The 18,033-nt window shown below is 37.3% G+C and overlaps 3 protein-coding genes across 3 annotated transcripts; 2 read left to right on the top strand and 1 right to left on the bottom strand.

Moving 5' to 3' along the window:
* Positions 1-551: 551 nt before the first annotated feature.
* Positions 552-5,090, bottom strand: LOC126800663 (rRNA (cytosine-C(5))-methyltransferase NOP2C). Its single transcript, XM_050528060.1, has 12 exons — positions 4,897-5,090; positions 4,552-4,816; positions 4,315-4,462; positions 4,091-4,228; positions 3,912-3,974; positions 3,469-3,612; positions 2,770-2,988; positions 2,341-2,552; positions 1,660-1,760; positions 1,444-1,525; positions 1,269-1,330; positions 552-1,001 (listed from the first exon to the last, which is right to left on the bottom strand). Exons 1-12 carry the CDS (start codon positions 5,088-5,090, stop codon positions 866-868), a joined length of 1,764 nt encoding a protein of 587 aa, XP_050384017.1. The 3' UTR covers positions 552-865.
* Positions 5,091-8,567: 3,477 nt separating this feature from the next.
* Positions 8,568-9,726, top strand: LOC126800662 (xyloglucan endotransglucosylase protein 1-like). Its single transcript, XM_050528059.1, has 3 exons — positions 8,568-8,880; positions 8,992-9,185; positions 9,283-9,726. The coding sequence occupies exons 1-3, from the start codon at positions 8,599-8,601 to the stop codon at positions 9,701-9,703; spliced, it is 897 nt and encodes a 298-aa protein (XP_050384016.1). The 5' UTR covers positions 8,568-8,598; the 3' UTR covers positions 9,704-9,726.
* A 598-nt stretch (positions 9,727-10,324) lies between these two features.
* On the top strand, positions 10,325-13,278 carry LOC126801072 (persulfide dioxygenase ETHE1 homolog, mitochondrial). Its single transcript, XM_050528524.1, has 9 exons — positions 10,325-10,612; positions 10,710-10,838; positions 11,025-11,132; positions 11,943-12,077; positions 12,252-12,293; positions 12,412-12,471; positions 12,555-12,608; positions 12,736-12,760; positions 12,880-13,278. The coding sequence occupies exons 1-9, from the start codon at positions 10,397-10,399 to the stop codon at positions 12,984-12,986; spliced, it is 876 nt and encodes a 291-aa protein (XP_050384481.1). The 5' UTR covers positions 10,325-10,396; the 3' UTR covers positions 12,987-13,278.
* Positions 13,279-18,033: the final 4,755 nt, after the last annotated feature.

Genomic DNA, 18,033 nt, shown 5'->3' with positions numbered 1-18,033 from the left:
AATCGGACTCTAAGTTGTACCAAGTTTTCAATTTCAGTTAACCAAGCTTCTTCTTTTTCTAAGCTGTTGCTTCGTATCTGCACTCTCTGTTCATTTTCTTTCGTAGGCATGGCCACAGAATTCCCGGAGACTAACACTTTGCAGTGTGCTGTTGGTGTCAATGAGTTCGAAGATTTGGAAGTCACAGAAGTTGATGGAACCATTCTGTGGGATTTGCTTGAAGAGTTGGATAATCAAGAGAAGAAGAGTGAGCTCACTGGTCATGAACCTAAAAATGTGATGACCAATGCCGAGGAGGTTTCGTTGGAGAAGGACGAGATTTCCATCCCAGACTCGAGCTCAACTTGGGTAATGATGGAAGATATGACGTTGGAGACTGATCCATTAAGCGAAATAGAGGGTTGGTTCACAGATGACATGGTGGGAATGGTGGACTTTGGTTATGCTGTTGGAGATTACTTACAATTGCAAAATGGAGTTGGAGCCTCCAGCAATGAAATTACCTATAATTGCTTGTGGGATGAGAGCTGATTGCTATGAAAGTATCATCTGTTATGTATGGGATGAGTAAATAATAACCAACAGCAATCAATGCCTGCTGTGTCTTTTTATAATATAATGCCTTCTTACTACTGTAAATTCTAACTGATGCAAAATTGCAAATTGTGAAACTGCATTCCGATGACCATTTGTATAGTTCCAACTTCATAGTAACACATGCACTTTCGAGATTCATTCAACGAAACTTCTCTAGTCTATGTAATATAGAACTACTAAATTACATTCCAGATGGATGATACGGATGATCTGGCTGACTAACTGAATTAGATTACATAGGTTGCCAATACCCTGCTTGCTTATTCTGTCAAGTTGCAGATTGTTCCAACTTGGAGTCTTTTGATCCAACTACAAATTTGGCTATGAAAAAGCCGATTGTATCAAGCGGAGATGATGGGTCAAACCTCTGAACAAGTTCTTCCTGGCCAGGTTTCAGCCACTCCCTGTGAGGTCGATCATATTTAGTCAATATGTGATTTTGATATCGTTTGATATTTCTAAACTATTTTCTTCGATGTTGTTTTCATTAAACAGAAACTTATTTTTGGTAATTTGGTCAACAACATATGATTTTGAAGTCATAAATTGTACAGAATAGAATAAAGATAAGCGTGTAGTGATGTAGAATTATTTATTTCCCACATGATACCAACTAAAAATAATAGTACAAGATAGCAACTAAGATAGGTATGTAGTGAAGTAGAGCTTACTCAGTATATCCATCAGGAAATTCAAATCGACCAACTAAACCAGGTCCTCCAATCCTAGGGTTCTACAAATCAAAGTCAGAAGTATATGAAAAATCATATAACGAATAGAAACATAGAGAGATAAACGTAAAGAGTAATATTATATAGACCTCCTAATAACAAAATATAATCTAACCTGTGGTGCCAAAGATAGGAATTTATAGGTATCCAAAGCATATCGAACTACAGCTTCATTCTCTCCAGGATTTATCGTGCATCTACATACGAAAACAATATTGGAAGTTTACTTCGAGGGTAAGATGATACAGAACAGAAGGAAACTAAGTACTTTGATACACATCATGCAATGCTCAATAGAACAATATGAATAAGAGACGGCCAATCTACTTACGTTGAATACACAAGAACTCCACCCGGACGTACTAACTGAACAGCCTGATCAAACATTTTCCTTTGATACTTCGCATGTTTTCTCAAGGATTCAACTGTTTCCTGGAATATGCAAGATGAAATTCAAATCCTCCCAGATGTAGAAGAAGCTTTTGAAGTAAGTTAAAATAACCTATATACATCTAAATTCCAAATTTCTAAAGTATGTTAGAAGTAAAACTTCTAAAAAATCGTGAAGCAAGGAATTAATTTCCCAATGTAGATTACCATTGCAATGATATCGCTACTGTCCTCCCACAGAAAATGCCAAAACAGATATCAAGAAAAAAATCTACCTTCTAAAGACTAAGATCTCAAATGAAAAATGGAACCTCAAACCGGCCATATTTCATTAGAATTATAATGATACCATGAGTGTTAGGGCGTCCCCGAGATATGTTTTCAGATACCACCAACTAAGTCTAAATATCTGTCACAGGTTCACTAATCACTTAACTGTTTATTGGCGGGTCTGACTGGAGACCCTCACCCAAATGAAAAATGAACAAACCGAACACCTCAACAACTGAACAAAGCACTAATAAGCATAGAATTCAAATCTATCCAAAAAGAGCAGAAGGTATAAAATCGATTTAAATAAGTAAACGTGAAAAGAACGCAAAAATTGATTAGACCATAGTACCTCTCCAGCAAAAAGTCGAGGTCTTAAACCAAGAGCTGAGCAGGGAGCATCTAGAAGAACCCGATCAAAACTGTTGGGAACAAAGCCTTTTGACTTCTCAGCCTTGCCACCCACGCACTGATTTCTTCCTGGACCATTACGCTTTCTTCGCATATCCTTCCTGATGTCAGCTCTGCTAATGTAAGTTCTCTCATTCGCTTTTTCATTGGCAACTATGACATTGAGTTAGAAAAGAACTTCTAATTTCAGAAAGACCCATTTCATGTATAACATTTACGCAAAGTGTGCCAACTTAGCTCTAATATGGGAAATATACTATATACATGATATACAAGATGCTATTGTAAATAATGTACTATACTTTTTTTTTTGCTCCATTTCACAAGTTTAACGGGTTTTTGGGCAGACCAACAGAGTATATTGACCTACCATTTTTCTTAAAGTCCTTGTTGGCATTCAACCTTTCTGTGGCAATCGCTTCAATTTTCTCTTCTTCTGACTTCATCAATTCGGAACCTTGATTTGAATTATTTTCATTGCAGCATAGATTAGTTATATCATCTGATTTATTCCCACTACAAACAGCTTTCAGAGCATCAAGTCTGCAAGTGGTAATACAACTAAGGCCCATTTCTGAATATCCAGTACCTACGAACATGGTGGGTGTGAATAACATAAGATAACCAAAAACCTTAAAGGAAAGAAATCAAGGCAGGAATATTGGTTATGCAACATTGAACTCTACATTGTTTTGTGAGACAACTTCTAGAATGATAGTATGATTTCAATAAGGAAAACAGAATATATTCACATTTGAAAACAGCGGGAACCAAAAAGGAGACAACTTTATAAAGAACTACAATATAACATGACCTAAATATGATTCAGGGAATGAAAAAATTAAGAATGCAGGAATATTGGAATGCAAGATTGAACTTCACATTTTTCTGTGACCCAACTTCGTTTTGCAGTAAAGTCGTTCCAGACTTAAAAAGGAAAATACAACATATCTACATATGAAAAATAAAACCAAAAAGGACACAACTCTATATAAGGAACTACAATCTGATATGACCTACATATACAACAACAACAACAAAAAAGCCAAAGGAGATGCATGATAGGGACTATCTTTAGTTACAAAGTTTACTTTATTGTGAGATCTATCAGCAGCAACAATTTCCCCTTCATCCTTCATAAGAATTGCAATTGCAGTTGTCTTCCCCCCGGGGGCAGCACACATGTCTAGAATGCGATCACCTCTTTGAGGATCTAAAACATAAAAGGAAAACAAGCGACGAAAAGAAACTCACTGAGACAAAACAGTCAATTCAGAGGCATATACCAATAGGAACCTAATTCCTATGGAATGAAACATTATCCTATGATAAAAATACCAACCACATCCAAAGAGAAACCAACAAAAACTAACACAAATTTTCCTAACAGAAACTATGGTATCACTTTTGAGATGTTGACACACCAAAACACAGCCTTTCAGAATTCAATGGTGATTATGAAGCAATAACATATGTTAAGTATTTCAGAAACCATAATACTGTAATACGTACCTAGTGCATGAGCAGTGACAATGCTTGGCAGATTTTGTAGAAATATTTCCCCCTCAAGCACACCTGCATATCCAAACAAAAGAACATTCAATGTCTACAAATTTTTCTATATTCCACCTCGTTTTGATATATTCAAAAAATCCTTTTGCTAAACATGTAGGAAATTAATTAAATCATACCACGAAAAGAGGGCAGATTATATACTCTGTCACTGAAATCCACAGCAATTCCTTCAGGAGCACGAAAAATCCCAGACCTAGTCATCATTGCTTTACCCCGGCCAATATACAGCCCACTCCTTTCAGTATGATAAGGATCTACAACACATCATTTTAGCAACATATCTTAACTTCAATTTAACAAAACTCATAACATCACTTCAGCATCATGCTAAATACGTTACCTGTCTCAGCACCTTGCAGAATAGTCCCTCTAGTTATCCCAACCACCCATCCACCCTCCGCACCGGGCTGCTCCACCGACACAGAAACCGCAACCTCATCCCCTTTCTCCACATGAGCACTACAAGCCAATACACCAGGAACATACACCTACATTACAAGAAAGAAAAGAAACTCTTTATTCAGCTAATCACTAAGATCAATCAATAAAAGACATGAAAATGAATAAAGGAGCGAACCTCGGCACCACGAAGAACCGCCTCGGCACATTTGCGGCTGACAAGAACCTCCTTAAGAGGAGGGTTCACATTGCCATCCTCATCATCACAACCGTAATCAACTGAGTGAGGACCTGAGCCCTTCACAAACACCAAGTACTCCAAGCCTTCTACTTCACACTTTGAAATCGAAGCCCCTTTCAGAATCTCCCTCAGCTTCTCGATGGCAGAGTCCGGCGTGGACTTGAGTGTGTTCACTCTAATACATGAATAACAAGACGGCCGCCTAAACCAAACCCAACCCAGTTACAAAAACAGTAGCAGTCACAGAAACTGAAGCAAGAGTTGAAATAGAGAGAGAAGTACGTGAGGGCTTTGGAGATGCGAGAGAAATGGGCGGGTGCATAAGCGCTGGACAAGTAGGATTCGACCTCGGGATTCCAACGAAGAGTTGGGTTGTAACTATAACGTTGTTGCTGTGAACTCTCCATTGTTTTCGGGCGGTCGGTGAAGAAGGGTCTGATGATTCTTCGGAACAAGTCCCTCGCTTTCTTCTTCATTCAAAGAGAGGCGGACGCAGCCACCATTGTTTTGGTCTCTCGCTTAAGCTCGCTCGGGTCGGGCCTTCGGGTCAGTGTCAGGTGGCTCTTTCTTTCTAAATTTTAGGCCCAGGCCACATTCCCGTAATTCTACTTGTATTTAACTATTTATAGATGAATAGATAGACGAAACTTTTGCTGCTTCAGAGAAATTCCAGAGAGCTCCTTGAGGCGATTTAAGTGTGTATGCAAGCCATGGTATGATTTAATCTCAAGTTCTTCTTTTGTTATGGAGCACGCCAATCGTGCCAAGAACTGCAGAAACCGCTTGAAGATTCTTGTTTCAATGGAGCCTCCTCAATCCGTCGACTACGATCGAAGAGTTATTGAACCATAAAGGTAATAGCCATGTTGCATGCAGAGAACTAAAACTAGAGTTTTCAGGGGGCTATGTTTTGTCGCATGTTACGACTGCGTTTTACCGCATCGATCTACATTGTGGAATCCTGCAATGGCTTGATATGCTAACATGGGTTCGGACGCGTCGTGAATTTGTTCTTGTATGGAATCCTAGTGCAGGATACCAAATGCTCGCCGTTTTCGTAATGTTTCTGATGATGATTTTCTCCCTAATCTTTTTGGGTTCGGTTATGATTCTAGCTCTGAAGATTACAAGGTCATGCTTGGGAACATAAGTAGCACTAATACAGAGTGCTTCACCCAAATTTATCTCTTTGCACTAAAAACTGGTTCCTGGAGATGTTTTTGAAGATTGTCGCCCGATTGGAACAAATGATTGTTAAAATGGTCGGCCAAGGGTGCTTATTAAACGGAGCTCTACACTGGGCTGAACTCGTGTTTGACTCTAAGGGATGCCTAGATGGTTCGAGATCGAGAATAGTAGCTTTGGATTTGGCTGAGGAGCAATTTCGAGAGATGGCGTCCTTATCCAGTTTTATCGACAATGAGTACTTGGACGAGATTTGTGTCAGCTCAGATATCATCGTTGGAATTGGGATTACTATTGAAAATAGTCTCATTGTATATCTTTACAATCGAGGGAATCGATGTTCCAAAACTAAAGGTCATATCCTACACTACAAATATGGGTGATGAAGGAATATGGGAATGAGAACTCTTGGACTAAATTCTTAAGCACTTCTTTGAGAATTACGGTGCCTTGTCGAGGCTCCTTACATCTAGCTAAAACGTATTATAATTTTCGTATGAATACTGCTATGGAGGACTACCTATTTCCCATACAGATATTAGATGATGGTAAAGTTTTGATGAGTTGCGATGAAGAGAAGTTGATGTTATACAATCTAAACCAGAGTAGGAAAAGGAGAGTGAGTTCTTGAGACGAGTTTGTTGGAAATAGATTGACTTAGATTTGAATCATTTGGAATTCCACATTCAAAATTGTGAAAAGTCATATTTAAGTTATATAAATTGATACCACACACACACTAATGTCGAGGCTTTTTGTGGAAAACCTCATACCCGAACTTTACCAAGTGGCTAAAGTGGGGGGGTGTCGACATTATTTGACCCGTGTGTGTGATTGTTGATCGCTTCTGCACAACAATTGGTATCAGAGCCCAAGTTACGTTTGAGACTTGATGTCTCGTAGGATCAAATTTAGTGGAGCTCCTAGTTGGATTGAGGTCACAAGATTTGGACTTGGATCAATGTTTGTGGTCAGGTGGAGCTATTCAGATCGTGAAACAATTGGTGATGACTCGAAACATGCCAAGGTGGATATTGTCTTCATATTGAAAAATGTGAAGAGTCATATTTGAGTTATATAAATTGATACCACACACACTAATGTCAAGACGTTTTGTGGAAAACCTCATACCCGAACTCCACCGGGTGACTAAAGTGGGGGAGTATCGACATTATTGGACCCGTGTGTGGGATTGTTGGTCGCTTCCGCACAATAGAGTTTGTCATCTAATGCAGTCATCTATGTGAAGACTATAATATCACCAAAAGTTAGAGAGGGGGAAACATCTTAAATCAACAATGCAGTGACAAGCTCTCCGAAAATGACCAACTGTCTGAACCTTAACAAGCATGTCTTAAAAATCAGCATGAAGCCTTGGGTTGCAATTACGAGAGCTTAAATAAGACAGTTTATATATCGGGGATCCGGTAAGTGATTGTTGCAAAAACAATTCTAGGTACTTTCTTTTTTTCAATGAGAAAATAAGAATTGCATGCTTGAATCTTAAAGTTCGTCTGTTGTACAGCTGTTATATGTCATACAACAGGATCAGACGATGGATAGAGGGAGAAGATGTTGATGTACGTGGGGTGGATGCAGCTGATGTATGCTATACAACAACGTACCCTAGAATTTTTCTGAATCTTTAGACTAATTGATTTTACTTCATTAAAAATGTGGACTATTGGATTGATTTTACTTTATTTAAGTATTTTTGTAATACGAGCTTTGGATTCATGTTTTTTTTTTTTTGCTACGATGGATTCATCTTTGTTAACCAAGATTAATGGTTCGTTATTATGCTATATATTTTATAATTTAGGCATATATATATATATATATATGTGGTTTTCCTTAATTCATTGTTCAATTTCCTTCACTCTCGGGCCATATATTTAGCCGTGCAACAATGCACATATAAAAACTTTTGATTGTCTGAGCATCGACTCATTGGTCAATATCATCAACACGGGAAGCAAATTCATTGACCACCCCTTATATGTCCACTCATACTCACCCACCTAGATGAAAGTCATGTGTATTTTTTTTTATTATAGTTATACTATAGTTAACTCTTACATTTCTTAAATTAATTATTAATTTATTTTTACCATGTGTTCTTAATTTATATAGATAATCATGGTTATATCATAGTTAATCTATGACACATGACTTTCATCTAGATAAGTGAGCATGAAGGTGGTTAAAAAAGGTGGTCCGTAAATTTGTTTCTCATCAACACGTACATGAAACGTAACTCATATGTTACTTGCTAACCAAGCTGCTAACTATTATAAATGTGAACTTGGTTGTTCTCTTTCTTTTTAGAATAAATGTGAACTCGGTTCTGTGTTCACCTTAGGTAGGTATATATCCGGATATATAATTATTAGAACTTCACATGCGTATATACTTGATCGGCCACCAAAACGCGCCTATACCAGAGTTCAGTTTGTCTACATCATTTATACATAATACATGAATGACTCCAATTCCTAACATCACCAACTTAAATAATGTAACAACCCAAGCAAGAGTCCATTGATTTGAATTGGCACCGCCGGGCCAAAATCAAAGCTCGTTATTTCCTTTCATCATAGCTAGTCAATTGTCTAAACTTTGTAGACCTGTCACCAGCTTTCAATATCAAAGAGCTGTCGCTATTCTTATGTAATGCGGCATACTTAAACTAGAGCTCGATTAAATGCATATAAAAGGGCTTCAATACCCCAACTATAGCATCAAAGACAACAAGAGCTTCATCTTCTTTCTCTAAACCTACAACTTCTCTTAAACGTCATGTCTTCCTCTAAGGTCTCAGTGATGCTTCACCTCTCTGCTGTGTTGTTGATTAGTCTTTTCGTGGCCATGGCTTCAGCTGGTAATTTCTATCAAGACTTTGACATCACATTTGGCGAGCAACGTGCTAAGATACTCAACGGAGGACAACTTCTCTCTCTCGACCTCGACCAATATTCCGGGTCTGGTTTCAAGTCCAAGAATGAGTACTTGTTTGGAAGGATCGACATGCAAATCAAACTTGTTGCGGGCAACTCAGCTGGCACTGTTACTGCATACTATGTATGTCTAGCTACATATTTCTTCATTTATGCTAGTAATTTAGAATTTACTTCCCCTTTTGTATATACTTTCATCAATATATACTGATTTCTTGCATGAACACATGTGCAGTTGTCTTCTCAAGGTCCAACTCACGATGAAATCGATTTCGAGTTTTTGGGAAACTCTTCTGGTAATCCCTACACTCTCCACACCAATGTGTTCAGCCAGGGAAAAGGAAACAGAGAACAACAATTCCATCTTTGGTTTGATCCTACAAAGGCCTTCCACACCTACTCGCTCGTCTGGAACAGCCAACGTATTATGTAAGTAGTCATTCACTAGCATCGTTAACCAATTTCTTTCCCGCATTCGATCACCATTTAGAAGGGTCTTCTAACACTAGCTCGTTCATTTCTTCAGATTCTTGGTGGATAACATTCCGATCAGAGTGTTCCACAACTTGGAGTCAGTTGGCGTTCCCTTCCCCAAAAACCAACCGATGAGAATTTACTCGAGCTTGTGGAATGCTGATGATTGGGCTACACAAGGCGGGCGCGTCAAGACTGACTGGACTCATGCTCCTTTCACTGCCTCGTACAGAAACTTCAAGGCCAATGCCTGCGTTGCTGGCTCGTCGTCATCTTCATGCGGTGTCTCCACTTCTGCTTCGACTAGTTCCTTAACTGATCAACAGAGCGCATGGCAGAATCATAACCTAGATGCCGCGGGCCGAAACAGGATTCGATGGGTGCAGCAGAAGTTCATGGTCTACAACTACTGTACTGACCTACAACGATTTCCCCAAGGCCTTCCTGCGGAATGTAGACGATCAAGGTTCTAGTCTTCTAGATCACTACAAATCGATGCATGATATACTCAGATGACAAATTCCATTGCTCTCATGTGCCTGAATGAGCTCGCTACCTTTTACTTTATGTTACTTCATCTTCCCTAAATACTCTTCCATTCAATTAGTTCCCTAAATATGTACATCGCAATTCTCTTCTATGATTTCCTATTATTTTGTTGTATATTGAATTCATTTTCCATGGTCAAATAAAGTTGAGCTAAATTATTGGCTGTCACTACATTTTTTTATGTATACATAATGAATATATATTTATTTCATTATCAAGGAAAAAAAACAAACTCAATAAAATTGCGTACACAGTCGGACCATAATTAACATTGCATTCGGGAAATTCCATGTTGCAACGTTGTATGAGTGCAACGGTCCTAATCCACCACAAACACATCTCATATAACCCAAATGCATTTCAATACAGTCCTCTATTCACCGTCAGATTCGGTGTGTATGGAATTAGTAGCACTACACCCATTCGCATTCGGCCCTTCTTGCACTCACAGCAGTCGCTGTCATTTACTCACTGGGTTTGGCGCGCACAAAGCCAAAGCCAATCGCAATCCTCTGATATATCCACCTTAAAGACCACGATTCCGCTACTCGTTTTCATCGCTGTCGCCTACCCACAGAAACAACCCACTACAAACTTCAAACCAAAGCAAAACCATTATGCTTCGACTCAGTCTCCTCCCATTTCATCGTTTCTCACTCTCTTCCCGTTTCCCTTCTCTCCATCCCAAACCCGCAATGGCCGTCTCTTCTTACACGACGTCGTCTCACTCCTCATCCTCCCCCAAGCTTCTCTTCCGTCAGCTTTTCGAGAAGGACTCCTCCACCTACACTTACCTCCTCGCCGACGTGTCCCACCCCGACAAACCCGCTCTGGTTCTGCCTTTGGCTTTATCTTAAACAAATGAATATGATTCTGGGATTTGATTGGTTGGTTATGAAATTATTATGATCATATCGATCTGATTTGCAGTTGATTGATCCTGTGGATAAGACAGTGGAGAGGGATCTTTCCCTTGTTAAGGAGTTGGGTTTGAAGCTGGTTTATGCTATGAACACTCATGTTCATGCTGATCATATCACTGGCACTGGTCTCATCAAGGTTTGAACTTTGTAGCTTTTTTCTCAATCCTTTTTTGTTTTGGGGATTTTGGGATTGTGCTGGTTGGGACAAAGTTGTGGTCTTTTATGCAATTTAGAGATATGGGAGAAAAAAAGTTGTGATCTTTATGCATTATGTGGTTTGGTACTTTGATCTTGATGTGAATGTGGTGGTTGTTTATGGCAGAGTAAGGTTGATGGTGTGAAGTCTGTGATTTCAAGGGCAAGCAAGTCGAAAGCTGATCATTTGATTGAGGCTGGTGATAAAATCTATTTCGGAGACCTGTATTTGGAGGTTTGGCATCACTTGAGTTTATTGTTTTGAGATTAGTGGAGAAACTGTGTGTTAATTGAGGCGTGAGTGGATGAACTACTGTAAATGCTTGTTTTCTGAGCTAGGATATAGTTCTACTTTTGTCTATATACTTTGTCTCTTTGGTGTTTATTGAGATCAAGTCGTCTTCGTAGTCATAATGAAATAATGAGCGAGTACTAGGGAGATCAATGTCATAGCCTCCCAGGTGAATGTAGAAGTTAAATAGGTTGAATAATTTTCCAATTCGGCCAGAGTTTTGGAAACACATTATGAGGTTTGAGGGCTGAAGAGTCAGCTCTTGTCTGATTAATTAGGAAATAGTTCTGTAATATGGTGATGGTATCTCATCAACTTTAAAACTTTAGTCTAGGAGGATCATATGTACTGGTTTATGCTGTGGTCTACTGCATCGCATCCCAGGTGAATTGAAAGAGATGGCAAGAAACATGAGTCTTTTGCAACTAAGTTTGTCTGGTATTTAGAGATTTTGACTTGCCTAGTCCCGTACTGTTTATGTTTGCTGTGTGTGAATGTACATGTATGCATCTCTGTTCTTGTTTGTGCTTGTATGTGCTGTTTTGTAGATGTCTTAGGTCTACATCATGATCGTGCTATGAACTGACTGCAAAAAAGATAAATAGTTAAATAACCAACTGTACTGAATATGTCTCGTTACTGATTGGGATTAGTTGGTTATAAATGCGATTCTCTGAATCACATTCTGTCTGCCTCTGGGTATGTGTGCACATGTATTGGTACATATGAATCTTGGACTTATTTTTATTGTAGGTTCGAGCTACTCCTGGGCATACGGTAGGTTGTGTTTCCTACGTTACAGGTGATGGGCCTAACCAACCGCAGCCAAGGATGGCTTTCACTGGAGATACTCTACTCATACGTGGATGTGGGAGAACTGATTTTCAGGTACAGTATGTAAACTTCTCAACTCTTCTTATTTTTACCAACTGATTCACTCCTTTTACAAAGAAAATAAAAGCACTACAAGCTTTCCTGAAAAGAGTTGACTATCTCTTTATTCAGACTTGTAAAGGGATTTGTCTAGGGCCTTATGTTGAGTTTTGTTCAATCTCTCTGCAGGGTGGCAGCTCAGATCAACTCTATGAGTCCGTCCATTCACAGGCAAGTACAAGCTGATGAGATATCATACCTTTAAATCCATGGGGAAGAAATGAATATATACTTATACAGATAACATGATTTTTGGGAACCACTAATGTATTTGTGTTTACATCTGCAGATTTTCACATTGCCCAAGGATACATTAATCTATCCTGCTCATGATTACAAGGGATTTACTGTATGGAACCATTTGATTTTCTATATCTTTTCTACCAAGTAAATCTTGGCAGCTTCTTATGCTACATGTCTCCTCGGATGCAGGTGAGCACTGTGGGGGAAGAGATGGTCTATAATCCTCGGCTTACAAAAGATAAGGTGCACCTATTTTTCTTTGCCGTTCTTTTTTTGAAGTGATGGTCACTTTCATTGAATAAATTGCTTATATTGAACACTCTTCTTCCCTGCATTTATCTAACTAATTCATTTTAATGCTTATTTTCAGGAGGGATTTCAAAATATCATGTCAAGTAAGTAAAACACTATGTACCCAAACTTTTAGATATTCAATTCCACAACTCCCATTAGTGTCAACCACTGAGGCTTGGATTAAGTCTCTTATTGTTTCTTTTGGGCTGGATTTTTACAGATCTAAAACTCGCATATCCGAAAATGATTGACGTAGCTGTGCCTGCGAATCTTGTTTGTGGATTGCAAGATTTGTCTGAAAGGCCTGTTGAGTCCGTATCAACCTAGACATAATCATGGGTCAGACTTGTGATTTGTACAAAAACGTCTGGTGGAGCTGGCTTAACTACATGAATACATTACCTTTCCACAACACATGATGAATTCTAGTATTCTACCCTTACCGTTTGAGTGTGTACTAGACTCTAGAAATATACAGATAATACCATAACAGTATTCACACATTGCATTCAAGCATGACTAAATGAGCAAGATACTTGTGCCTGTTGTACAATAATGACTAGATAGTATCATAGTAATAAAACATCTTTACTGCTCGTCATACTGAAGCATCACGATACATTCTACATTTGTTCAAAACTTTTGTTGATCTTGTGGATCTGAAGTTTTCTATAGATGGTTCTGGTCTTGTGGTTACTGTTCTTCAAACATCGTTGGAGTCGTTCTTTTGTTCTTGTTCAATAACAGAATGGATTTCTTAGAAATAAGACAGTTTTATCTCTCAATTTTCTACTTTTCTATTCTCAGTTTTAGACTGTAGAAATTGGATTTAGCTTGAACCAGCACCAACTGATTATCAAGTTGTAAATACTGCTTTGTAGCTTGTGAATTTAACATTCTTGAACATTTTACAGTAAACCTTTCCTGGTCTAGAACCTACAAATGAAATTACTAACATGCAAAGAAAGTAAACTTATTCACCTGCGTTAAAAGTTAAAACGATGAAAAGCTCTTGATTTTCTAAAGCAAAAGCTCTTTAACGTTCGTCTGTAAATAAGCAAATCCATTTCCCTGCAGCCTGCTGAAACTTTGTTTCATTGAGGTTTAAGGACTTGGACTTTATTTTTAAAAAAAAAATTTAAGGACTTGGACTTAGGCAGCTACCATTTGTTTAAAATGGATACTGATAAACTATGAATTATGACGCTAATGACCAAGATGATCTCTTTTTTAAGATTGAGACGTCAATACATCATCAATTGAACTGTTAAACTTTGATAAAAATATCAGGAGGCAGTATTTCCCACATAAAATGTTTGTTCAATAGAGCAATACTATCTCGTAGTGCTTCAATAATGTATCTATATACCTTGGGGGAGAAAAACAGTTGAAATATTAAAAGTACTTCGAAGTAAAACTAGCAGCTATTTCGAAAGTCTTCGGTATAGATTTTCACATTCGGACGATTGAAGAAAGGAATGTGGTGGGATTTTGATTCACATCCAAATGCTACAAGACAGATTTGGCAATTGGAATCCTCATATTATTCCCAAAGTTCAAGATCTTGGTAATCTTTTTACTTGCTCCAATATCCAAATGTTTGATTTTGTTTAAACCCTTTGAGAGTTTGAGGCAAGCCTAAAACGTGATTGCGTGTTGGGACTGCCGTAGCGCCACCACCATCAACTGCTTAATTTGTGTGTCAAATTACAAAAACTCTTTCCCACATTCCACTTCTGCCTTGTTTTAAGATAAACACGTACTGTTTCTAGGGTAAATAGATTTCCATGCTAAAGTGATGCGACTCCTGCACAGTTGTGTACGGGAAAGCTATGTAATTACACCTCAAAGCTATGTATATTGTTCGTGAATGGTAAAATTGTTAAAATACATCTTAAAGTTGGTTAAAATTATCAATTTGCATCCCGAACTTGCATTTGAGTCATTTTACTTCTTAAACTTGGCAAAAATTGCCAATTTGCACTGAATCCGTTAAATTTAACTGTTTCTATCTAATTTTTTGTCACATGTCATGCACATGAGGGGTAATGTTGTCATTTTCTATTTATATTTTTCTTTAAAACAAATAAAAATATTCTTTAAAATTTGGATTATTTTTTTAATTAAATTATTTATTTATATTTTTTTTCTACATACTTAACCCTACTTCGAATTATATATTTAACATACACACTCATTCAAATGTAGTGTGTTGTGTGTGTATATATATATACACATTTATTTTTTATTTTTTATGTATTTATTTCTATTTGTTTAATTTCTTTTAACATACCATATCACGTAAAATAATAAATATATAAATCAATAACATGTTTCGAAAAAAAACAAAAAAAAACATAGTAGCAAATGTTCTTATTAAATAATTTTATTAATTTATTTCATTATTAAATATGAATAAATATATAATGACAATAATGCCCTTAAATGCATGATATGTGACCTAAAATAGGATATAAAACATTAAATGTAACTGATGGGGTGCAAATCAGTAATTTTTACCAAATAGGAGGTAAATTGACCTAAATGTAAGTTCATGGTGCAAATTGACAATTATGGTTAAGTTTGAGGTGCAAATTGACATTTTTGATGTTCGTAAAAGTACTAGTTGTACGTAATTTTTTTATTTGAACAAATTTCCGGCTTATTCATCGAAAAAAAAAATGTTTTGCAGGTGCTGAAGAAATACATTCCAAATCGAGTTACAGGTGCTCGATATATACATTCCAAATCGAGTAGCTAGCTTGGATTCTAATACGTACAGCAGTACATGATTGTTGAAACTGTTGGCTACAATTGTACAGACGACTGTGTCGGGAATATAGAGCATGGTAATAATACCCTGAAAATCTGGCCAATTTCTCTTTGAATTATACTGAGGCTTTTAAGTGATCGACTAGCTAGCTGCTATAACATAGAAATTTATTCAAAATCTTGGTATTTAATTTCAAAGTCAGAACCACATGGGATCAGAGACAAGAAGTTTTTGTATGGCACACAATGTGAGAATTATTGATAAAAAACCAAGTGTTCATATATTTTACAGTTTCAGAGCCTTGTTTATAGGCTTTTTATATTAGTGTTAGTGTTTAGAGTCAACATTACTCAAAACCCAAAGTAGTCCAACACTGCAAACCAAATCCCTTATACAAATCCTTGATTAACCCTACATATTATATGTTATAGTACTGAAAGATGATTATGGCGGCAACGGCATGTCAATTTTATGTGTTTGTGTTCATATTTATAGGTGTCTTGTTGAACATTCCAAGCAAATAATGGCAGACATTCTCCCATATTGAATTGCTAGGTACAGTATTTGGTCCAACATATATTCTCATTTTCTCTTCCATTTCGTTCTCAGAGAGATTATATTCTTGATCGACCAAAGCTAGGTTTCAACAAGTTACGGCAATGTACATTCTCCCTTGGAAAACAAACGTTACAAATTGTCACGTATGTGGAAAAGAAGGCCGGTAGCTTTTGTACGTTATAAGTTAAGGTCACGAGTTCACGAGTCATAATGCCCAAAATAAGGAGTTCGAGTTTGATTAACGAGTCAATGTACGATCAATCGAGAAATATGTTGAAATTCTTACTTCCTCAATATGATCAAGAGAGAGAAATTTCGCTGGTTCCTTCTTAGCGTTGCGGTGTTTGCGTTACTTGTGACGACTGCAGGTCCAACAATCGACCGGCGTCATCACCAATCAACATCGAAGCGAGGGATGTAGTTCAAAACAACACTTAAAAACGTTTAAGGTTCGCCCATCGTCATGATAAGTATATAATCGCTTTCACTTTGAATTCCCCTAATGCTACCCTAGCTACTGGCTACTGCACATCGATCCTCATCAGGAAACCACAACCTTCAACCATGGGAATGGTGTTAATTTAGCTAGCAAGATTCTTTCCGCGCGTTTGGTCGATCTTTTAGTGTGCGAGGCTTTACTTTCCGGTCTATTCTTCATATAATACCATCATCTTGTAATAGATTATCTGTTAATGTACGTACTATTCATGCCCTTCTTTGCAGGGTGATCGACTTGCTTATCACAACTAGTCACGAATCTGACCAAAAGAAATGACGAGTTGATCTGTTGAATACCCTAGTTGATTTATTACTTACGTACGAATAATAAATGCTTAATTTATACTCGCAGTTCGGCTGCGGCCCTTAGAAAATTTTCTTCTCTGACTATATATTTAAGAAGCTGTGCATGCATGTTTGAATTATCAGGTTGAAATGATGCACCTGCCTAATTTTTGAGTAAGGTACTAAGGTTGGGGTAGCCAAAAGAAAACGAAAAGGAAGAACTATATGGTTGAAAGCTTTGATAGCTTCGATCAGTTTATTATCTGATAATTATAGATTAGATAATGAAGGCAACAGTTTAACTTAGACTTAACCAAACTACAGTATATGCAAGTTAAGCAAGCGCGGTACCGACATTTTAATGAAGTATACTCAGCCAGAAGAATGGATATATATGTTCTTGGGTGGGTGACATTTTAATGGTTTCATGAAGTAAAGCGTTTCAAACTTCCTGATACATCTATATGTTGGAATTTCGTAAATGTTTATTGTATTCAAACTCCACATCCCCATGTATATTAAACAATTTCACTAACGAAATATTAAGAACAACCGCATCGATCAGCCCTTGATTTAAAACAAAGAAAGAGAGCAGCTAGATATCACATACATTGGGTGCTTGAGTTGTCCTCCACTCTACTTAGCAAAGAGAGTTTTTCACATTTTTGTAAAACAGTGTCATGCGTGCTTAGTTCACTTAACTACTAATGGTTATGATGTTGATATTGTCATACTTTTGATTAATTTTAGTGTAAATTACCCATATATATGTCAGTAATTTTTTTCTAAATCTTCATAATTATTTTTGGTTAAGTGTTCTTTATGTTATTTCCGTTTTTATACATTTTCAAACATGAAAAGGAAAATAATTATGGCTTACATGTGCGAGAGGGGGTCATGGCCCCGTGCAAGTCAAAATCTCTCCTTTAATTGTTGTATAATTACATCTAATTTATAGTATATTTGTTAATAACTATGGTATAATTACATACTAGCTTTGACGTGAAACCGTAGGGGTGTAATCTCACTATTTGTACTTAAATCCACTCCCACGTCATATGAGTCTCAATCGACAATTGTTGTGGCAGTTCTCCCCTTGCCTCCAATGCCTCGTGGTGTATGTGGAGATAATTTTGCTAATTTTCCTATCTCTCATGGGTTGACTTTTTGACTTTTGTTTGTACCATTACTATCTTATCCATTTACCTTATTTAAGGAATAAGTAGATCTTGATTTTTTTTTTGAGTAATAAGTAGATCT

This window comes from Argentina anserina, chromosome 6 (assembly GCF_933775445.1).
Source record: "Argentina anserina chromosome 6, drPotAnse1.1, whole genome shotgun sequence".
Classification (NCBI taxonomy): domain Eukaryota; kingdom Viridiplantae; phylum Streptophyta; class Magnoliopsida; order Rosales; family Rosaceae; genus Argentina; species Argentina anserina.
The sequence above is the reverse complement of the archived record's forward strand: the minus strand, read 5'-3'. Positions and strand labels throughout refer to the sequence as shown.